This window comes from Dermacentor variabilis, chromosome 2 (genome assembly GCF_050947875.1).
Source record: "Dermacentor variabilis isolate Ectoservices chromosome 2, ASM5094787v1, whole genome shotgun sequence".
Lineage (NCBI taxonomy): Eukaryota > Metazoa > Arthropoda > Arachnida > Ixodida > Ixodidae > Dermacentor > Dermacentor variabilis.
Window position 1 is genome coordinate 108510101 of NC_134569.1, and position 23844 is coordinate 108533944.

A 23844-nucleotide genomic window follows, 5' to 3' on the forward strand; every position below is an offset into this window, starting at 1 on the left:
TTCACGATACAGCTGAAAGCCAAATCACTGTTGAGATTTCTGGCAAGAAATAGCAAAACACAGACATCAAAATGCCTTAGTACAGTAAAAACATCTGCAATACAATCCATTCTACTTGTTTGATTGGAATGCGAGCAAAAATAAACACAACAGTGTGGTTGACGTTGTTAGCCAAATAGCCACGAGTGCGATTCCAATGCGTCCGTGTTGTTCATGTTTTAGGGAGTAAGAGTAGGGTTAGTTTGTCCACATTGTTGTCTGCTTTTCTCTGTTGTCATGCAAATGCAAGCTGCAAAGGGATTCAATGTCCATCATATCTCATGTGACTGGTTCATCCTTGATCACCTGCATTGTGTGAACCCAGTTTTATTAGATTACAAAGTTGCACTCAAAGCCAGCCTACAAATTTTAGAGGTCTGCTTTGATATATAGACCAATGTTCATCCTTGAAACCTTTGAATATCAAAATGCCATATTCAAATCCTTAAAAATTCTAAAGTTTCATGAGGCACTTGAAAATTCCTGAATTTCATTTTTGCTGAAGGTTAACGAATTCTGCTTAGATGGATGTCTAACCACAAAGTTGGTACAATCCAAAAGTCAGGAAGTCGAAGCTGATATTATTCTCTCTCCTTTTATGTTCCTGGGTAATTTGTAGTACTATATGATTGCTGATAGTGGTCGGTAAAAGTAGTGGAACATCTCCGCCTGCACTGTGTATATAGACTTTTTTTTCTTTCTGCTTTTCTTTCCGCCCATTTCAGGATGCTCCCATGGGCAGCTGCTTGGCGCTGTGGTTGCAGCTGTGCTTAGGCACCTATGACTCAAAATCAAGAGAAGGTGCCTTGGAGTTCACGCTGGTCGATCTGCAAGAGACCATGGAGGATGCAGTGCGCAAAGGACGCCTCCGCACTTTGCACCTCGGGCTGCAGCTCTTCTTACCTGTACGTTTAACGAACAATAAATTTTCAGACAGATGTGTATAGACAGTTTAAAGTACTGCACGCATTTACTGGTAGCTCTAATCATTTGGCAGCAAATAATATATGGTCTATTTGCACAAAAAGATCACACTTCTTTCTCATTAGACATAGTAGCTGCACTGAAATGTCAGGGAGTCACAAAAATTTTATGGTGAAATTTTATAACATTACCATGTTAGTGCAGGCTGCTTTAAAAATGATTGGAATGGTCATAAGAACAGCTATACAAATACCTGCTTTGCATTAAACAAGGTAGAAGCATGTGATGCAGCTATGGCACAAAATTTACTGCCTTTTATTGTGATTTGTCACTCAAGTCTATTGGACTGTGTGTGTTTCTGGTATTTGTCTCTGATTTCTTGTTATTTGTACCTGCAGGAAAGTCTCATGCTCACCTTGGTGGAGTTCTTGGTTTTTCTTTTCCTTGAACGTGACAAGATGCAGGCAACGTCATTGCTTGAGAACTTGAAACGTCGCTTTACAAAGGTTTGTTGAATTGTGTTTGTATATTGGAGGCTATATTGCTGTGCCTGATCAATAGTGAATGGCCCCTCTTGCATGTTTTTAAAGTTCTATAATTAGCTTTTTCTGGTAATTAAGAAAGAACAATTAATTTTGTCACTGGTCTTGACTTAATAGTTCTACGGAAACCCGCAAGGTGAAGAGAAGTAATTAATTGAAAGGAAAAATGAGACATCCACCCAATTGTAGCAATTGCTACAAAGGAAACCCATATGGGTTCCTCGAAAGAAAAGCCTTGCAGTTGAAGAAAAATTCGTCCTTGTCCGAGACTCGAACCTGGACCACCACCTTTTCGATGCAGCTGCTCTACCATCTGAGCTAACCAGGCAGCTAGCAAATGTCTATTTTTTCCTTAATTACTTCTCTCCACCTTGCGAGTTTCTGCAGCACTATTATGTCAAACTCTTGCTTTGCTTCGAGTTGTTGACAAATTCGACTTCGCCCTGCCATTTGCTAGCCGCCTGGTTAGCTCAGATGGCAGAGCGGCCGCCTTGGAAAGGCGGTGGCTCGAGTTCGAGTCCCAGACCAGGACGAATCTTTCTTCAACTCCGACGCTTTTCTTTCGAGGAATCCATATGGTTTTCCCTTGTAGCAATTGCTACGATTGGGTGGATGTCTCATTTTTCCTTAGTTAATTTGTCACTGATTGTATGTGCTGCTTGTAGAGTGCACTTGTGCGGTCAGTTCTGTTTCTAACACTGTGGTCAGACCTGTGTATGGCTGTGGTTGATGTTAACTGTTCACTCAAATTTCAGACCACAACATCAATTCAAAATGAAGCAGAAGCTTTGTATGTTAAAAAGTACAAGGGCACTCTAATAGGTGCTTTCAGGTTGCTAGTGTGATCTAAAACATGCGAGATGCTCCAAAGCTACAGGGTCTCTGGCAACCTATAGAAATGATTGTGTGCAGTTGCGCTATACCGAAAAGCTCCAGAAATGGCTCAGTTTACGGGAAGCCACGTTTACCAGAGCTACTGAAAGGGTTATTTACTGCATTATGTACAAAGTTGTTTGCAATATTACTAGAGAATTTTAGCCTGGGATACATGTGCATTAGAGCCCAATTGACATGATCCCATTTAGTGTGATTTGCAGGTGGTAATTTCGTGATATAGAGCACAAAAACTGACCCAATACAAATATGTCTGCAAAAACATCATCTTTGGGCTCCAGTGTTCAGTACATCACCAAACCGCGATCATATGATACGCTTTTCTGAACATTAGATCCTATGTGAATAAGAAAAGGCGCAAGGCATGCATGATCAAAAGCAGTAGGCACCTTCACCACGGCAGCTTCCCCTCAGTACTCGCCTGCCTGTGTCACGTGGAAATGCCGTTGTACACTCAGTTTCCTCTTCCGGTACTAGCAAATGTCCTCGCATTCGTCGCATGTCACATTCATAGCTATTGCAGTCAACCATATTGCGATAAGCATCCTCTCCTGTATGTACCACAGTGCATGCGGAGTGGTGTCGTTGGAAGCTTTCAGTACATAGTTGGCACGTGTGTCTCTTCCAGTCCATACTGCGAGCTTGTCCGCCACTGCGGCGTACCTGAGGCATACCTGGCAGCCTTGCGTGGCTGTGTTGTTGATCCAAGGTTCCTTCTTACGATCATGCCAATCTGTGCAATTTTTGGTTGCCGGGCAACAAGTAACACTGCCAAGATGCCAAACTACTCAGAACGAGGCATGTATTAGGTCTGCGCCATTTACCAAAAGTGATAATAGAGCAGCAAAAATGCACAGTGCTGTCGGAAAAAAGTCAGTGCCCCTTGCTAGTCCAGGAACTTGGACAAATAAGAATTCTTTTCAGAGCATGAATGGCTCCTTTCCCAACTTAAGCAATGGATTCATAGTTGGAGCAGCACAAACGATGAAAAAAAATGACAAAAAAATGCCAAGACTACAAACCCGGCCCGAGCGTTGTGCAAGCGATGTTTGTTATCTCTTGCGCTTCCCATGCTGACGAACCAGAACCAATGCAGGGTGTCGACCAACCGGGAAAACCGGGAATTCTCAGGGATTTTGAGTAGTCTGGAAAAAGTCAGGGAAAACTCAGGGAATTTGGGCCTCTATCAGGGAAAATCAGCGGCAATCTTATTGAAAGGGTCGAAAGTCGCGGTAATGCTGGCTCGAGCAACAGACAGGAATCGTAATGAATCGTCTTTGACGCCCTGTCGTCGGCTGGAGGAGTTGCCAGTGTGTAGTCAACGACCGGCTTTACGGATTCCCGATAATTTGGACGGCTTCGCGGCACCGCCACGTACTCCATAGAGTCAACGTATCAGAATGTGTGAAATTTCGGACGCAAGAACTCTTCGCCGTCCGATTTTCCGGACGTATTGCCGTGACCGCGTGTCCGAAACGGCAATAATCAAAGGCACCACCGCTGCCGTTTTGATTATTTCGCCACCTCGAACCGGCACTCTCGCACGCAGATCCGCTGGCAGCCGTAGCCACCACTGCGGCAACGCCAGGCCAAGCTGCTTCGACGTTCGCTATGAAGCTTCTTGCCGTTGGGTGCCGAGTTTTTTATTGAAAGAATTAGCTGCTGTCAGCAATGGCGCGGACTCCGCCTTTGTGGTCCTCGCGATTGGCTTAGAAACGTAGAAAACACAATGCGTTGCATAATGCCGGTTCCCGAAAGTCAGCTTCGCCTCTGTACAGAAATGTCACGTGGTGAAGCATACGCAAAAGTATTGCAGTGAAGAATAACAAGCGTGGGAAGGGGCTATTGCCGCGGAAAACAGTATGTATTCCTTAATTATACACACGTGCACCCGGTATTTCCTGTCACAGTACGAGCGCCGATATGCCTAATATGTGTACCGACAGGCCTTCAGAGAGTTTTCGAACGTGCCTGTGGCGGTTTGAGCCCCTAAGGGCAGTAAATGGCACGCATATTTTTTTTCCAACCGGCCGATTTTTCGAACGTTTTCGCGACCCCAGGGAGTTCTAAAAATCGGTCGTGGATTGTGCAACTGACCAAGATGCTTCAAATGGTCCTTGGGGCGAACGGGTGGCAGAAGGAGGACAAGAACAGAAATGATGTACACATTGACGAATAAACAGGAAAGGAAGCTTGCTGCCGCCGTTTTGAAGGAGCTTGAGCTCAAAAAACAAAGTTTTGGCTGATGCCGAGATTCAGGTGTCCCTCATCCAAACCTAAATAAACTCTTTAAAGCAGTGAAACACAACACTCAGGCGTCGTGCGCAGACTGAGAGTATGTCAGGACAGTTGAGGTTGACTTAGGAGCGGTTGAGAGAGAATCTCAACTGTGACAGAGTTCGGGCCTCATACCACTGAGCTTGCTATCAGTTGATAAAAATAGCTCATATTCGAATATATTTGCTTCTATGTGCATCCCCTTTTTATTTGTATTTGGGAATGTCCGACTTCATTTGCAATTTTTTTTCAAAGACACTTTATTTGCTCTGCATTTTACTAACCCCTGCCTTCTGCTCTCTTCTTGAATAACATAAACACTACTCCTTGGTATTCAAATTGGATTAAGTCGCTTTTTTAATTTTTTTGATGTGCTTACTCGAGAGTGACAGCATCAGGCGATATGGTTTCAGCCCGTCTTGACATAAAAGATAGTTCTGCATCACTCAGGGAAATGTGCAAAGGCACTTAGGGAAAATCTGGAAAACTCAGGGAATTTGGAAATGTCAACTTGGTAGACACCCTGCAATGCATCAATTTTCTGCTCCTTTAAACAGATTGAGATTCAAATCCAAATTTAATGTTAAACCAAAGCATATTTGTATCAACTGGTTTATGTACAGCTTCTGCACTAATGCCCGGATACACGGTAAGCATGGAGGATCACCACATCCTTAAATTTTTGTGACTGCTTATGCTTCTTGAAACAGAATATTCACTTTACGGACTGGGAGCACCTACTAATTAGAAAGCCAAAACTCTCGAAAAGCAGTAAACACATAATTTAATTCTGTTTCCCCTGCTTGGGTTTAACTCGCACAAGAAAAATTGTGCATGCGTGGTTGAACCTGTGTGACAAGCAGGGCCGTCTGTGAACACATCACCTCAAAGAATAACGAGGCAAGAAAGCGTTCACGGTCGCTAGCGAAGGAACTTCCTTTCATTGATTTTGCTGAGGGCTAGTTAGACCTGCCAGCAGGTGCTTTGCTAATATTTGACTCACCCAAAATAATTGTGAACCTACTGCAATAAGCAGACCTTCCTTTCTAGCAGAGTGACAAAAGTTCGCAAGCGGCACTAGGTAATTGTGATCACATATAGGTATGTGTATCATGGCTGGCAGCACCTTGGGATCTTAAGTCATATATCTGCACCGACGCACAGTTGTACTGGTCCAAGCCATCGCACACTTCAACTTTTTTTCTTTATGGTGAACCCGCGTTGGCCCTACAAGCTCATCCAGGAGGTCGAAATTCGGGGCTTGCAACTTTTGCCATCGCACAGCTCCTACTACCATAAGAGTGCATAAATGTGTGGTGTGCATGCATCGAAGCAAACGGTTACCCAGCAATGGCGGACAGTCAGGACTGACAACAGATGTGACGTCATTTGCAAGATATGTATAGGTGATAACGCAAGTGTGCCATCGTTCTCTGTGGCAGGCCGTGCACAGTGAGTCATGTTTCGCTCTAGCGGCAGTGTATTCTGATGTTGCTCACCAGCTCAATTTCGTTTCGGTTTCCCCGTCTTCAACTTGAAACATTACGTAATAAGAAAAGGACACAGCGCATCTCGAGCCACAGGGCCCCACCAGATCAATGCATATTGGCGGCTTGTGCCACAACAATCCTCTCTGAGTGGACAAATCCAAACTTCCCTTCAAAGCTGCCAACTCAGGCCAAATTAGAGGAGTGCAAACATAACCTTGCTGGAACTGCAAAAGTGAAAATGAGTGCCTTTTTGTTGCCCGGGCCCCACCAGCTCTGCACGCATTGGCGTCTTGTGCAACAATTCACACAACATTTCGTGTTACGTAGATATCAACTGCAGTTGAGTCTGCCAATTCTTTTACTGGCTTTAAATCGTACGTTCTCCTGGTTAGTAAGTTCCTTTCTCGCATTTTTTTTTTACAGAATATAAACGAGATTCTACTGTATCACTGTTGTCGAAATACAAGAGATGTAGGTGGAAAGGAGTAGTGTTGGTGATGACATCTTGTGACACATTATTCAACCAAAGCATGCAGACCTATTATTCTTACGAACAGCCACATTTTGCTTCTCTACTAGCCTAAAGGTATTAGCAGAAACATAATATTGTTAACATATTTTGGTTTTTTTCCCCTTTGGTAATGCTCATACAACTCAAAAACATATCTAACACACTGCACTTAAATACAGCATTATTAAGTGTTGATACGAGTCAGGGTTCTCTCCAGAAATTTTTCACTGGTGGCCATCTTGCGACTAGAGAGGGGGTTTACACATAGAAATAAGCTTTCGTTTTCTCTTTTGTTGTAATGACCATGTACCATTTTGAATATACATTCAACAATTTTGCATTTTGGATGCATTAATGGAAGAAATGAGAGCCAGCAACGCAACCTGCTGCTATCGCCATCCGACACTAGAACAGAGAAACGTACAGCTGACCTCTGCCAAAATGTGTGTACAGCTTGAACCAGCTATCCAAATTTGCGTCAGCCAGTAAGAGCACTTCCTGTGTTCACCGGGGTGCAGCAACAGGTAGCGACACTAGTTTTTTCTCTTTTCACTCAGTTTTTTTTATTTCTCTATTTCTGTTAAAAAGAATTCATTACGCATACACAAAATATTGTTAGACCCTATAGCCATTGCGGCTAGTGGCAGGTCCATATAACAAAATGCATATTTTCATTTGCAGCAACATAACATACGGAACACACAAATTTGATCAACATAGCAAGAAAATACACAAGAAATTTTATTTTTGCAGGGCGAAATATGACACTGCGACCATCTGGAGCTTCTATCCCTCCTGTTTACAATACCAAGATGGTGGCATTGTGTCAATGGAAAGCAGTGTGACCTGCAGTGTGATGGCACCTTCAGAAGCCCAATTTACTTTATGATTTTGTCGGCAACACACTACGAAAAGCTAATTTTTTTTTTTACTTTTACTTCAGATTTATTTTTAATCTTCCCCCAGGTGATAAAAAGAAAACCTGAGGATCGCAGGAAGGAATAAAGAATAGGAAATTTTGCTCAAGTCAGCCATTATAATCTCACGAGTTGCCTCTCAAAGGGGTTGGCTGTAAACCAGAGCAGTGGGTCGCATTTAACCTGCTGCCCACCATGAGGAGAACCCCAATACGAGTACACTATCTCTTTAGTCTGTCTCTAGTCTGTGTATCGTATTTCATAAACAGTGATGTGTATACACAAAGCTGATAACCCTTAGTTTAGAATGTTCCTTCAGTCAACACTCCACCTCGACTCAAGAAAGATGGCAGTGCCATCCTTCGGCTGACGTGGTGACTCCTATTCATTGACAATCTGCAGCAACTATCGAGCATAAATTTTGTAGCAAGGTACTCCCAGCCATTACACAAATGCACCAGGAATCGAAGGTGTGTTTCTCAAGTGGCTCCTTGTCATAGGAACTGCCAATGAGTGTTTTAGAAATGTGTGTCTTCTATCAAGGGGCGGATCTGTGCTCCACTTGGTGAAGCCAAGGAAGAGCTTCGAATCGAGGCTTGTTTCAGAATATGGGGTATAACTTTCTTGCATCTTTATGACCGTATAAAGTGTGCTTAGGATTTGACGTATTGTGATTCTGCAAAATATTGAAAGCAATTTGAATTATCAATTTCTTGTTGTCAATTTTTTATTGCAGCTCAATACGGCTTCCACGTCAGGCTCGGGCGTTGGGTCTCGGGTTTGGCTGAAGGAGACTGCACAAAAGCTGCTCAGTGCGTCGTTTGTGCTCTGTCGCTCACACAAGGACATGGAGGCCCTGCTCTGTCACTGCGCCTCTTTGTACAGTGTCACTGAGCTGCTTGCACTGGCACCCCTGCTGTCGTCGTTGAGCCCCTCGTTGTATGTGGGCTTTGACTGGGCCCTCCTGTGGGCAGCGGCCCCTGCAGAACGTGCTTGCGCTGTGGCTGCCATGGTTGCACGACTCAACGAGGCGGGCCATTTTGCCTCTGCTCTCCAGTTGGCACAAGCTGCGCAGCTGCCATTGGCCGATGTGGCTATCAGTCAGGTAGAAAGCGTCCAGAAATACATAAAAGTTGGGGTAGTCGGCATGTGTTAATTTCTTGGGTAATGGTGGCATATAAAATAAAACAGGACAAAATAAATCAAACGCGATGTGTTCACTGCATCTTCATTTTCGTCTCGTGCTATCCTCTGCGGTACTGCCGCCCAAGAGATGATTAAAACAATCCACCTGCAGTGGGGCAAATATATTGATCATTTCAGTGCTGGCTGTTTCAAGTTATATTAACCAAGAAATTCAAGACCAAATGATCATTTTCTGAGCCAAGATTTACAGGAGTGGCAGACATCAAAATTCATGATAGAATCACCAATTATAATAGCTAATTTTTAACTAACTGTTAGCAGCTTTAATAGACTCATCACAATTGCAAAATTGAAGCCTGTGAGTGCCTAAGTCATCAATAATGAATCCTGATGCTTCATTGTGACTTGTCTCCAAACAAAGAAAGCAGAGGTTTATGCCTGCTCACTTCCCGTAGCCGAAGTAGGCTGAACGTAGTTGCTCATGTGCCTATTTCACCATCACTGTCAAGGGAGACTCCAGAATGCTAGCACTCTTCTAGTTGTATCAGCTGTAACTGCATCCAGCCAGTTCTTGCTGCCACCCAGCTGTCATGCAGAGAAGATGAACATAAGGTTATATGAAAAGTGTCGAGCACTCTCACGAAATTCAGTGCAATTGTGGTAAAGTTGCCAGCTGTCTGTACAGCAAATACACTTCTAACAGCTTTGAGTGTAAAGCAACGTTACCTTCTAATGCTTTCCGGCCTAAAGTTTCTGATGAATGATTTTTATCTCTTCCCTTCTTTTTCTTTTTTCCAGCTGGAGCTTCGTTATGATGCCTTGCGTGGAGCCACAGATATTGCCTTCTGGGAAGATTGTGACAGGGTGCTGAAGGATTATGACGTAGATGCCACCATGGCATTCTGTTTCCTCAAGGTACCTAAGCTGCAGTTTTCTTTTTTCTTTTTTTGGTGCCTGACAGATTTTACCACAGTACTGACTGCATGGAATTATTCACACTTTTCTCCTAAGCTTACACATGTATGTTGTGGTACCTTAATGTTTTGCTCTTGCTAATGCTGAAGTGCGACTACTACTGCAGTAATCCTACACAGTTCATATTGCTTCTGGTGATGAAAATGGACAAAATGTTCTTGGTAAAATTGGCATGAATGCAATTATTTATGTGCATGCACTGAATAATTGAAACGTTCGGGAAGCAGTAGTACGTAGTCATAGTTTATTGCATTAGGAACAAAAAAAAAAAATAGATAAAGGAAATGAAGGGCCATGGACATCATAATTCTCTCACTTCCCAGTGGACAACTGCACTGCCCCGCAGCTGTGCAAAATATAGAGGCTAAGAGAAAAAGATAGGAAAGAGAAAAATTACTGCAAAGTAGATGCAAATAAAATAGGAGGACAGAAGTGAAGAAGGGACGTTGCTATAAATACTTAATGAGAGTTTGTGATGTATTGCAGCAACATGATGATGGCCAGCTTTGTGATCTATAGACCCTTTTCATGAAGCAGTTTGCTTGCGAGATGGCGCTTTCAGCTGCGTGGCGCACATTGTCTCAGAGAAAATGCATGAATGCGAAACCATTACCACTTTTGCCCTGCTTCTGTGCTGTCAGCTGTTGAAAATCAAACTCGGTGTTCACAAATGCACTGTGCGCCATTCATGCTGCACATTGTGAAGCGGTAGAGGGAAAACGTGTGCAGTAGTTGGCTGCAAAAATAGTGACTGGCATATTAAAGACTGGAAATAATCTTTGTGACCAAGACCACGAACCACCATTGCATAGGGACTGCCTGTGTCGCTGGCCATTCATGATGCAAGACTTTCCTCCAGAGTAACAAAAATTCACTCATCCACCAGCATTGTAACGCTAACCTCCAAAGAAAGAATGTCAACCCAGAACATTGGCAAGAGTGAGTACCGCTCACTACTTTCTGGTGTAGTAAGTTTCTCGCACGTTATCTACACTCATTCAGCCCAACTTGCACACAAACTTATGCGCACTCAGTCCCCACAGATTAATAATAAGTGTATGGGCAGACTCTTGAATCAATGCATGGTCGACAGCAGATACACCGACTGTATAAGAATGTTCGAAGCTGAATATTTTGTGATGGTCCGTAATTGAGTGACTAGCGATAATGCGTCTTTGCTACAAGAACATAAAAGTACATAAAAGCATAAAGTACAGAACATAAAAGTTCCAAGCCTTCTACACAAAAAGAACAAATCTCGCAACTGAGCACACCTGCAAGCGATTAGGCAGAAAATAAACAATCAGTTGGTGACCAGCACCGAGGAACTTCACTGAGTTACATGACAAGTTGCTGCTTCATAATTTTAGCCAAATAAAGAATTAATAGTGAAACACACTGATCCTGATTTAATTCAGAAGAGGAGAGTTGGCATAGCTTGGAATAGATAACTAAACCCGCTTCTAGTACAAGCACCATATGTGCTGCTCGTGCTGTTTGGACAAGGCATAACGAGCTCCAAAAATGCTTACATATCCTCTGAAGCCATGCCCAAAGTTTTGTGTCATCCACCAAGTCATTGCCCACAATATCTGCCAAAACAGAGATTTGCTAAGTTTCACAGGTGTCATACACATCCATTGTGAACATTGAGGCAACGGAGGCTCATGATGCAAGTAGTGGACGAATCACCACGTGATCAAACATGGTGGTGCCCATGGGATCAACATGAAAAGGGTCTATTGGTTGCAGCAACAACTTATAGAGGATAGTCACCTGTTGATAATAAACGTGTTGCTTACAAACATCAACATCAACTGGCCCATGTAGTTGGCCTTTCGTGCAGCAGGAGTGCCCAGATCTACGAAGTCATGATAATGCTGTTGTTGCTGTTGCTGTTGTTGCTGCCTTGGTGGTTGCACCAGAATAATTGAGGAAGGAAGGTTTGGTCTCCAGTTTTGATCTTATATATCGGCCACTAAGTCATTTTATACCGAAAGAATACTGAAAGAGATCCTAAAAGACAGTGTACCAGTCTGGCATGATGTGATGCTTGCCTGTAGCGGCCTTCTCACTAATGCACCTTTGGTTGAGATGTAATCTAGCATAGCCAAGTGGTGCAAAAGACACACGGTGCACTTAATTCATATGAAAGCAAGACTTGTGGCTCGTTTCTCATATGGTATGGTGCATGCCATGCGTGACTGAGACATCTTTGTTCTGCAGTGTTACTCATTCCATCCACGTATGTATGTGTTATGTACTTATTAGTGCAATGGTTCTTATGTGGGGCTATGGCACAATATCAACTATCGTATTAAGTTTCACCTTGAGCACCAAAAGGCCCGGTGGGGATGTGGTCCTCTGTGCAGAGTAAAACAGAACTGTTGGCCACAGACACAGAGCGGCACCACGTGGGGCGACTTGCACTGCGCTGGCTGCAGGCAAGTCCTGCGTGGCCCTCGCCACAGGCTGAGCATTGGGAGGCCAGAGTGTGGCTCTGGTGCATCCGCGGCGGAGGCAGGTCACAGCCAGAAGATGCTGGGAGCGGAGGGCCTCTGGTGATGCCCTCACCACCAAGCCCCGGTGCCTGTGAAACTTTGACTGACCCACAGGTGGGCATTTACAGATCCTTTTTACAGGAACTCACGTGGCATTTATGAATTGAAAGACGCTTCGTTACTGAAGCTGTCTGGATGGTCACAAGTAATGGCACTGTAGTTGCACGAATATAATGCAGAGATAAATCTTATGCATCCACGAACATAGGATGTAGGCTAACTTTTTCAAATGGGATTTTTTTTTTAGGGCTGGTTAATACATGTATAATGCAACACACCCATAGCAGCCACAGCCAAAGGGCTTGAGGAGGTAACACAGTGCTTGTCCAGTATGCTGTGTCTTCTTTGCCCGTGTATTTTTGTGCTGCACTCTCCCCACTTAACTATGAACCAACTTGCCCAAATAAATGTCCTGCTTGAAAATACAAACAACTGAAACTGATGGTTTGACGACATCTCATCTGATCTGGTGGTAAATCCGTCTCAAAAAAAGAAAAAAAAGAAGGAAGGGTGCTGACGAGAGGTGCCGAGCAGATATGGCAAATAGTCTTGAAAGGTTTGTGTATAATCTGTGGCACCATATGAATTAGCAGCTGTCATCGCCATTCTTATTTTACTTTCATATTACCTTCTGGGATACCTTGGTCGGCATGACCTAGTAGATCTTGTTAGAAGTGTAATCTTCAAGTTTAGCTTGATTTAATGTCTTCATACACTGTCTCTCATTATTATAGGTCACCTCTTCATCTTTTTTATGTTATCTTATATTTTTTCAGGAGATTAAGTCATTGAAGATTCTTATCGATGACCTTCTTTCCCAAGGCCAGTTTTGCAAGGCCTGCCAGCTGTCGTCTCTCTTTGGAAGTTCTACACCGGATCTAGACATCTTATTAGTAAGCTTATAATAAACGCAGCATCTGATTCTTTGATGCAGCCTTTTCATTAAATCTAACTGTGCCATGAGACTTGCTTTCCGTCTTTACCACTTCCTTTTGCAGACATGCGTTCGCCTAGCACAGCAAATGCTGACTGCTGATGGTGTGGACCAACAAATCATGAGCTTGGTTGGAAAAGCACTGTCCATGCCCATGAGAAAGACATCAATGGTTGTGTTTTCTCGTGAGTATTTCAACATCATTATTACTATGTGACAGCTCAGCCGCATTGTAATTCTGCCAATGTACATGAAATTGCTGGTTTGATTATCGACCGTAGCAGCCATGTTTTGTTAGCCATAAAATGTGAAAGTACCAGTGTGCTGAGTTTTTGGGGTATGCTGAAAAGAACCCTGGATGGTCGGAAAATCTGGAGTCATTTTACGGCATTCATCTTAGCTGAACTGTGGCTTTGTGTATTGAAAGGCCAAGAGTGAATTTCTTTAGCTAAATTTCTATACATTTCATAAAAGCAAAAGGGTGGGGTATGAGCGGATGACATTTTGATTTCATCAATATTGCAAAAATGTGACAATGCAACCTGCTCCTTCATCTCTTCTTGCACTTGTGTAAGTAGGTACACCCTGACACCGTATTTGGTTGACTCCCTCAGTAACAGCTCTGGACTGATGTCACGTAATCCTCTCTAGCAGCTCTCCTCCCTTGTTCAGGCACTTGCCTTGTGATCCTCTTAGCATGAGCAGTTCGCTGATGTCCCATCATCACAGTCAGTTAAAGTTCCATGTTTCAAATTCAAGAGAATGAAGTTTTAAAAGTCACTGAAATATTTTTTATTTATTTATCATTTGTTTATTACAATGCTTATAAGTGCCATGATAAAAAATGATGCAGCTACCTAGGTTCATATATTAAAATTATTCTATTTATTCTAGTGTTTATTGTCTTAAAGCCAACACTAATCTTCCTAATCTTGATGTGCGCAGAAAGAAATCAAGGCTGTGTCTCTTTAACAAGTTTTACCACTCACCTCTTGCATGCTCGGTCATTGCACATCCTCATCAATTGTCACAATGTCTGAACCATTCCAAAGCCATTTATCCCTCACCTGCGTACACTGCTGTGCATACAAACTAAGTGCATAGAATTGCAAGATTTGTCTTTGGTATTCTGATGCCCACAGTTGTCAACGAAATTGCCAACATGAATTATCCTTGACTTGTGATCACTTTCAACTCTATGTGATTTTGAAAATGTGCCCAGAATACTGTGGATAAAGATTTAGTGTGCACTTCCATTAGCTGGAATTATTAACATCATGTCTACCAATGAACAGAATTATCAGCTGGCTTACTAATGAAATTGGTCCAATTGTCGAAAAAAAAAATTTTAAGTGTGTATATTATTGAACTAAAAGCGTTCTGCATACAGACCTGCACACATCCTGATGCATATTAATCTGCCAAGCACATGGTTTTTCATCTCTTAGAGCAAGCACTTGCCATGCATAAATAAGGTTGGTGCATATACTTATGCCGTAAAGAGCAGTGGAAAAGAAATGTATGATGTATGTACTATTTTGTGCTCTATGCTTTAGCGGCTTGGCAAAGTACTAGCAGCAGCAAAAAATCCAGAGATGAAGGAATCTTGAAGCTATTGGAGCAGCTTGCCACATCAGCCTCTCATTCCCAGGAGCTCTGTCAGCGTGTCCTGGTCATGTTTAATTTGTCCCTGGTGAGAATTGTTCATTTGGAATTTGTTGTGCCTTCTAACATTTTTTCCTATTCTGTGATTGGAGCAAGAAAGTCCAGTGACTGTCATGTTCATTGCAGTGTCACCACTGGGAATTCTCTGTAGTAATGGGATATTAGTCACTGCAGCACCCAAGCTCATCTGCCTTGTGTGTCCATGCTTATACAGTCAAACCTTGATTTAACGAAATCCAGTTTTACAAAATTTCTTATTTGCAAAATGCTTTCGGTTACCCAACAAAAGCTCATAGAGAGCCTAATGTATTGAAAACTTCAAAGCAATGAAGTTAACTCAACAGCTCACTTGACTTAACAACGTTTTTAGGGAGATATTCATAAAGAAACAACCCACAGGAAACTTGTTGTGTTCATAATGGCTTAAATTTTTTCGGTTATTGCTAAATGCATTGCCACACTGGTTTTGAGTCAGACTGCTTTCCTTAAAGGGACACTAAAGGCAAATATTAAGTCAAGATAAAGGGATAGACTAGGGCTTGAGAATCTCTGAGGCGAACAGAGCCTTAATAATCGAGAAATTGAGGTAAATGCAGGACATGATTAGAAACTCCCCCGGGAAATTCAAGTACTTGCCCGAAGACGAAAGCACTCCTCAGTTAAATTCTCTCACTAGAACTCAACCACTCCTTACATAAAGCATCCTTGTATTGTATTATAAGGTGAAATAAAATGCTACTTGTCCAGTTCTATCTCATTTTTGGACAAAAGAACTCATTGAAATTGCCCTTGACAACGAACCGGACGGTCAAATGGTTTCATTTGCTCCCGACTCCGCGCCGCCCATGTGTTCGGGTTTCAGTAGTCATCGCGTAGTGCTGCACTGGTTTTGCTGGCTCGCAAAACTAGCACAAACTGCCAGTAGCAAAGAATTCAACTTCCATGTGATGTCGTGGGATACCTGAAAGGTCTACGCCACTTTACCAAACGGCAACTGCAGCGGTGAACCCGCCGCCCTGTGTTGGTTTAGAACCACCGTCTGTTGAGTGCCATTTTACTCCCCGACGGCAGCAGATTGGGGTGACGGCGTATGCAACATCACCACTCCTTCAGTTCGATGGCGGGAGATTTGAATTTTGAAAAAGGTATTCGGACCCTTCAGATGCAATTTTCTCGTAAACCAAGTCTTTCCTTGGCAGGAAACAAGTGTTGCGAGGTTTCTGGAACGCTATTCAAACTGTCCACGTCGACTTAGTATTTGCCTTTACTGTAAGGAAACTGCATATTGCAAGGTCTCAGCATAGCAAGCTCAGCCTTTACTGTAAGGAAACTGCATATTGCAAGGTCTCAGCATAGCAAGCTCAGTGTTGGCTATAGCAGATGGCACTAGCCACCGTGTCACAACAGAGTTGAAATGTGCGTTGTGCAGCCTTGGCTCATACACCCTTAGTTTGTGATTTCTGTTTTTCACATGGCACCAAGGAATGAAGCGGGCCGCGAAGAGAGTACTTACCTTTGAACAGAAATCGGAAGTTATCCATGCCGTCACAGGTGTATGCAAGATACTTGAAGTGGCCACTGAGCACGGCATTCCTCAGAGCATGCTGTCCACAATTTTGAAAGCAAAAGACAGCATCGTTTGTGCTGCTTCATCAGGAGTGCTGGCAAACAGCAAATATCTGAAATGTGATTTTTTTTTTGCTTTTGAATAAATATGTTATTTGCATGAGTGTTTTAAGTATTTTTGATGCAATGAGGCTCTCGGTTTGAAGTTCTCGATTTCTCAAGTTCTCCGGTGCCATTGACTTTGTTAAATTGAGGTTTCACTGTATCCATTTTTAAAGAAGTATTGCGCTTATCATGCAATTTAAAGGAGCGTTTTAAGGCATATAGAGTGTGCAGCTTCGGCGAATAGTGTTGCAGAGGGCGACTGCAAAGTGCTCTGCCTGTAGCACTTTGCCATGTTTTTTGTTTTCTCTCCAATGCCCTATGTGTAGCCCTCCTCCACCGCATGCTTGCTGCTTCAATTGCTGTCTTCCTTTTCTCCCATGCTTCACACCCTCTTTCATGTTTCCCTGTTGGCACCTTGCTGTCTTCCTTGCATTTGCTCAGCGAAACATGTTGTGTTTAACCTTAGGGAGGTATATTGCATTGAGTATGTGATGATGCATTTTTATGGTGTTTATGATATATGCCTCTTGTTATTTAAAGTTATGCTTATTCTTGTATTTATGAGTGGTGTTTTTGTTATTGTACTTATTATTACTAGAATAATTGTTTCAAATTATGTGTAATATGTTATGATTGCATATTTATGTTTTATTGCTGTGTCTTAGCCAACTGTAGTTACATGCTGTGTTTGCTTTCTCTGCTGTGATTTGTCATGAGATTGGCAGTTATTTTACATAAATAAAACAAATAAATACCTGCACGACATGAGGAAAAGGATGTGCGTGGCTGCATGCGGATCTAGCCTAGCTTGAATTGCCGGCAACGTCTCTGCCCCAGCAGCACCTTTCAGTAGAGTTTAAGAAACCTAAAATGTATAGGTACATCATTCATTGTGTTCTCATAGAAAGCACAGCACAAGAAGGGCGAACAAGGTAACATGCACTTCAGTGTGGAATAGAATGAAAGTTGTGGGTTGTGAGTCATTCAGCACACAATGCTTTGCCAGCCCACCCACCTCCATGGCTTAGGGCCCCGAACTGAGTCTGCTAATAGTTACCTGTCACAATCTAAATCCACATCCCTTAAGAAATTCAGTAGGAGCTGGAATACCTTCTACCTGAATGTCTAGTGTCCTCGCAGGAACAACATGTATGCCGTGCGACATCAAGTAGTGCTATCTTATCCCTTTCAGCTACCCAATTATTCTGTCCATTGAAAAATTTTGTTCATGGACAGAATTTATTGCATCTGCAGAATCATTAAAGGTGTGCTGCAGCAGAACAGATTAAGAATTTTGATTTAATCAGCGAGTGTTGTCAAGTTTACAAAATGTGAATTTCATGCATGAACTCTCTACAGGAGCATCAGACACAAGGAAATTAACTATATATTCTGTCTGGCATATTTGAAAGCACCCATCCATCTATTTCAAAATATGCCTGATGTAAAACACTCTCAGAAACAATGGAACAAGTCAGTTCTCTACATGTAGACATACTGGCACTGAGAGCAAACACACATACATCTACCTTCCAACTCCTTTCACTGGAACACTTTGCACATATTGTACACACTTGCAGTAAAAGTTAATTGATAAGTGTCTCAAGGTGTATGTGACGTGTTTTAAACACGGTTATTTTCATCGGTACTTTAACTTTTCGTGCACTATCTTGGTGTGTGTAATTGTGTACAAAGTGCCTGAAGGGGTTAGGGACAAAGGTTTATTGTTGCTCATTATAGTAAGCTCATAAGTATGCTCTAATGATTGTCCAAGTGCTCACGATTGAGAGATTTTGTATGAATGCCAGTAGCTAACCTATGTTATACTGCCCGTGCAGCATCTGCAGTGTACATATGAGGAGCTGGCACTGGAGACTGACCCTGTCAGCCACCTGGGTCGGCTGCTGAGCAGTGAGGGCACAGAACGAGCACTTTCTCGTAGCGACTTTGCCCTTGCAAAGAAGGTGATAGTGTTTTTCAAGATTCCCGATGAAGATGTGGCCAAGTTTCTGTTTCGCCATGCTATGACAGCCATCCGAGCAGCTGCTGGTACAGTACCTTTGTTTTTACGTTGTCATGAGCTTGCCATCTTCTTTACCATGTTTTGCCCTTGTGCCACAAAAACATCACATGTCGTAATTACCACTGTTGCGTTTGCTTGAGAAGAATGAGCTCTGCATAAAGACTGAAGCTGAACACGCAAGTGCTGACTAGTAGCTGAATGGTTTATTAGAGATTCACAAATGTTTGTATAGACAGTGTCAGAACAAAGTAAATAAACATATACAGCTTTCTGGAAAGTAAAACAGAAAAATTCAAGACGCCATACAAAACCAGAAACACCATTTCTGCCTTATGCTGTAGTGATTGTACATTGCATTTTGTTTTCATGTGGACACCGTTACATTGGGCTGTCAGAGTGCTGCATGAAGAATGCAGCCAGCTATGTGAATTTAGGTTGGATTTGAAACAGTAAAGTAAGTGTGATGCTGTAATTAAGCAGGTGTTTCTTTTCCACAAATTTTCGAGAGCATGTTATATTCTTTAGTACACAAGACTGCCTGTTTCTAGCACTGAAAATTTTTTTTTTCTCTCGTTTCATGTTTTTTTTCAGGACGTGACCACGATAACAAGAAAAAAACAATACTAGATTCCTGGGACCTTGCAGTTGGCTTGTGCAGTGACCCATGTCTGCTGGGAAACTGCCTGCTCAAGGCTCGGGCGCCTAATCTTGATGCTGTTCGACACAGCTTCAAAGGTGCAATATCTCATATGTTCTCTTTGAGACACTTAGTTTCAGATCAGTGCAAGTCATGTTGGAGATTGTTACACGCAAAACCTGCAAGTGTGTTTCTCCATGCACCTTGTTGGACAACCAGGATGGCACACATTGGGCTAGAATCATAATTGAGCTGTCAACATGCAGGCTGCTGGCAACATTGCTGCTGCCCTCTGTTCCCTCCACTCTTGAAGCTGAAAAAACATTTGTATCAGCTTTAACAATGCTCCAAACAGGAATGTGGCCATATTGGTTACGGCAAGTTAAGTAAGTGGGAAAGTCTGCTTATAGAATTATAAATTGCTTATGAACTTAAGAAACTTCTTCACTAGACAGGATGAGTCTGTCTTGCGGAAAATGGTCAAGTGACAAGCTAGTGTGGTTGGATGAGCTATTCTCATTCAAAATGACTTAACTCCAAATGACTAGATGTCCAGAATGGTTTGGCACAAATCTTCTAAATGGCCGCAAAATCAATGATACAACAGAAAATGACATTTTTATCGTCTCTTGTCCACTAGATAAATTGTGAAAATAAAAGTGGCTCCTAATTGTTATTTTCTCTGCAAGCAAGTCATCTCTGCAGAAAAAATGCTGAGATAGTTTTGGAAGTAGTGTACCACTCTGGCCAGAGTGCTCTACCTTTTACATTTTGTACACTTTCATTGCCAAATGTTTAGAAGCTACTGTGCAAGTGAAAAGATATGCTACTGAATACCTTCACAGGCACTGTGAGCAGGAGCTTCAGGCTTTCTAATGTCAGGGCATGGTGCAACAAAATCCCTACAGGGGGCCTCAGTATGCAGCTCAGCAACAGGTCCACTCAACTGTAGAGCGCTTTCAAAACCTGATTAAGTTGTTTAATTAATTTGCTTAATTAATTTGTTTGTTCATCTGTGTATTTGATATAGGGTTCAGCATTTTCTCAGTAATTGGTTTTAACCGGAAAGGGTCAGCGAAAGCAAATTTGCTAGACAGTTTAGACAACAATCAGCATGCAGCTACAAGCCTACATTTCCTCCAATACAAAGAGCATGGCAAGGTCAAGGTAACGCGTCAGCCTGTCACCCAAGTAGTCTTCACATTTTTCTTATATGCATCCATTTCACCTGCCGCTATGATGAAAACAAGCAGCTGGGTATGCTGGGGCTGGCCAGGATACTTGCAGTTTTTCTTGCAGGTTGCAGCCACTGTGAGGGATGAACTGGGGAAGCTCACTGATGATAATGTGGGGTCATATCTACATAGTCTCTCCTTTTTTTGTAATTATACACTGGTGCTCTGTATTGGCCTAATGTTATGAATTAAGCCTTATTCTATTTGTGTTCAAATAGCAAACACACTTTTTTAATTCCTACATAGTCACATCACTGTATCACCCACCATCTCCTTGCTAGACTGCTTCTTCAAAGCTTTGTTATTCTGTGTATTTGATACAACTACAGTGTTGAAGATGCAGTATATGCAGTTGCACAGCACATTCCAGCACCAAAAAAAAAACTTAGTGAGCCAGATATTCACCAACCCTAACTGGTAATATCGTTGCTAAATAGAACATACTGAAAATATGATTGGTGAAAAAAATAAGTTAGGTAGAACTGTAAACCTAAAAATGTACTGTAAGAGTTGGGGTAGGGCATGTCAGAAGGAGTAGCTGGCTTATGACGTCTGACTCGTCCACGCCAAGGACGTTGTTGAAGGGAGAATGTGTTCTAGTTGAGAACGAGGACTACTGGGCTTATTTATAATACCTACATAAAGAGTGGAGAATGTTACGTCTCATCAGTCTAGCATGACTGAATCGAAGCACCCTGAGGAGCCCCAAAAAGTTCCTTTAAACCCCCTCTGTCCTCCCTAAATCCATAGGCCAGGGAAATCTGCTGCCCCACCTTCATCCAGTCTGAGCGTCAAAAGTCATCGAAGGGCTCATGTTGAGGGCGAGGGTTCACACACTCACTCCCATACCTTTGTTCACTGAACACACAGGAAGGAGGGGAGCTTCATAGACAGTGTGGGGTTCTCACACCCATGCTCTTGGGACAAAGGAACGACAACACAGTAGTACGAACAATCACAAGGGCATTTATTGCACCTTTCATAGATCAATGCCTGCTAGCCGAGTTGTTATCCACAAAACATGCCGATGGGCGCGAGACAAAACTAGGAAGTCCGACTCACCACGAACGGATAGCGAGCGAATATGTTCACCCCATGCTGGATCCCAACGCCTGGTCGTTCGCGTGTATGGTCACGCGAACGGTGGCGCGTTCCAAGGCGGCCACGCGAGACGGTCTCGCAGAAGCATGGTTCGGCGCACGCGCGGCACGGCACGTCCACACTGCTTGCTGTCCCGAACCCAAGAGGAAGCGCCTTGTCTTTCGGCGCCCAAGTAACCCCGCCTGTTGGCAGCGTTAGCAGCGCAACACTCGCGCCCTCTCTCGTACTGCGCCTCAACCACTCCGACCGCCGCGGGCGCCAGGACACGCGGCGAAGCCGGATTACAGGATACGCGCCGTGCGGGAAAACAACATATCAGGGGACGCGTGAGAGTCGCGCATCCCCACAACAGGGATTGTCATGCTTGACTCAAGCTGGCGCATCTTGGTTCCTGGGATGACCTAACAGTTAGCTGGAGCATCTGTCAAACGACCGTGGCAGTTACTGAAGTCGTGAGGAAACACAGAAGACCCTTTTCTAGGAGTTTCTTGCTCCCATTGGTCTGTGATGGCAACAGTGAACCAACAAACACTCGATCTGCCAAACGTGTCTTGCCTTGCTGTCGCCGCAGGTGTGTCCGAGGGGGACGCAATGTTGGCTTCATGAAGCGATTTGTTGCTGTGGTGCAGGAGAAGCTAAAAGGTCACTACCCCCACTGGCTGATTGTAACAGTACGCTGAGTTATAAGAAAATAAAAGCCAGGAATGCTGAACCCTATTTAAATAATATCACAGGTGTCATTGATCCATGCAAAAGGGGAAAAAATTAAAGCACAGCATATCACGTGAACAGTAAGAGACAAATTTAGATAACACATAACATACGTGATGCAGTAACATTTAAAAAAAAACAGTAATATTCAGTAGCCTTATTGCTCAATAACTGCTCAAGACGCAGTTTGCTTCATTCTGTTATTGTTTGTGGAAATAAAGACTGCCTAAAAATGTCAGTTCTTGTTCTATCTGAGGTAAGGGACTGCATGTGCTGACTGTATGTGATGATACCTCACAATTCGCATTTCCAATTGTTTTAGCTAGGAAACAGTAGGACCCAATGCTAATTCGTGCTTTTCTTTTTTTTTAGCAAGAAACTTGAGTCGCTGAACATTGCACCACTATGTAAGGTTGGTTGGCTTGTTGAATGAGCGGCACTCTGTTTTGTGGTGCGCAGCACTGTCGCTGGAGGTAGAGCTGTGTGTGCGGTCACACAGCTGCTTCCTGGAGGCGTGCAGCATGGAGGGCATCTCGCGCGTGCTGCACCGCTGCCACAGACTCACGCCATACCTCGTGGCTGGTAAACACTTTGGCCTGCTTGTGTCTCTACTGACCGGCATGGCGCGGTACAGTGAGATGACCTACGTCTTCGATTTGCTGCAGCAGCACCACCACTTTGAGCTGCTCTTCCAGAAAGGCATGGAGAAGGTTAGTCTCAGTTAGTCCCTGTGCATGATGAACGGAACGAAATTGTGTGCATTGATGTGAATGCAGTCAACGATTACCGTATTTTCACACGTACAAGCTGCATCCTGATTATAAGAAATTTCAGTTCGAAGTACAAGTGTGGGTAAATGCAAACTCTTCAGGTACGGCTTCACGGCAGTGGGTTTAACACTGCTGTGGAGCCATAGATAAATACAGAATTGGTGTTGCCATGAAGTCGTACTTTAAAGCGAGATTTGTGAATATAATTTCTCTCCACAGTGCCGTGAAGTCTCATGAAGCTTCAACAGAGAACAGCAGTGACTGATTAGGGTTATGCTTGAGCATAGGAAATAAAATTGTTTCTTGAAGCTCTGTTTGGTGCAGCCACTAGTGCCAGGTAGCTTTATTAAATGATTCAAAATTTGTTGGAGGTGGTTCTGCCACCTACCTCCCCCCCCCCCATCCACCTTCCCATTTTATTATCATTTTTTTTTTAAGTTGTAATTCAGAGTGCAGGTCACTATGCGAGGGAAAGTTACATGCATGAAATTGCAATATATCGACTAATTAAAGGGACACTAAAGTGAAAAATGATTTCTTCTGCATCAGTAAATTACCGTTGCATAACACCAAAAACACCACTCTTACAACGACAAGACGTTTGGTAAGCCTGAAAAAACGCAAGAACGAAATACAGGTGGCGACGCCTACTTAAGCTCCCGCGCCTGGGGGCTGTGACGTCTTGGATTTTGATGGCATCTACTAGGGCCTACTAATTGTATATAGCAGTACAGATTGATTACATTGTGTTCTAAAGGAACCAAATAATAAACATGGCAAGTTTCGGGAACCTTTATTCAGCCAACGCGGCCCAAATGTGA

General features: G+C 43.1%; 2 protein-coding genes across 3 annotated transcripts in view; both read left to right on the top strand.

The window, feature by feature from the left end:
• The window catches only part of LOC142572491 (ovostatin-like), a 289668-nt gene extending 269495 nt beyond the window's left edge, over window positions 1-20173 (top strand). Inside the window, exon 33 of the mRNA XM_075681648.1 lies at window positions 20132-20173. Coding sequence (XP_075537763.1) covers window positions 20132-20158 — 27 coding nt within the window. The 3' untranslated portion in view covers window positions 20159-20173. The remainder of the gene's footprint in view (window positions 1-20131) is intronic.
• LOC142572490 (spatacsin) overlaps window positions 1-23844 on the top strand; it is a 103850-nt gene that overhangs the window by 67258 nt on the left and 12748 nt on the right. For both annotated transcript variants that reach the window (XM_075681646.1, XM_075681645.1), the window contains exons 23-33: window positions 765-944; window positions 1362-1469; window positions 8331-8699; window positions 9539-9655; window positions 12088-12330; window positions 13053-13169; window positions 13275-13395; window positions 14767-14903; window positions 18385-18595; window positions 19161-19304; window positions 22713-22963. In XM_075681646.1, coding sequence (XP_075537761.1) covers window positions 765-944; window positions 1362-1469; window positions 8331-8699; window positions 9539-9655; window positions 12088-12330; window positions 13053-13169; window positions 13275-13395; window positions 14767-14903; window positions 18385-18595; window positions 19161-19304; window positions 22713-22963 — 1998 coding nt within the window. The remainder of the gene's footprint in view (window positions 1-764; window positions 945-1361; window positions 1470-8330; window positions 8700-9538; window positions 9656-12087; window positions 12331-13052; window positions 13170-13274; window positions 13396-14766; window positions 14904-18384; window positions 18596-19160; window positions 19305-22712; window positions 22964-23844) is intronic.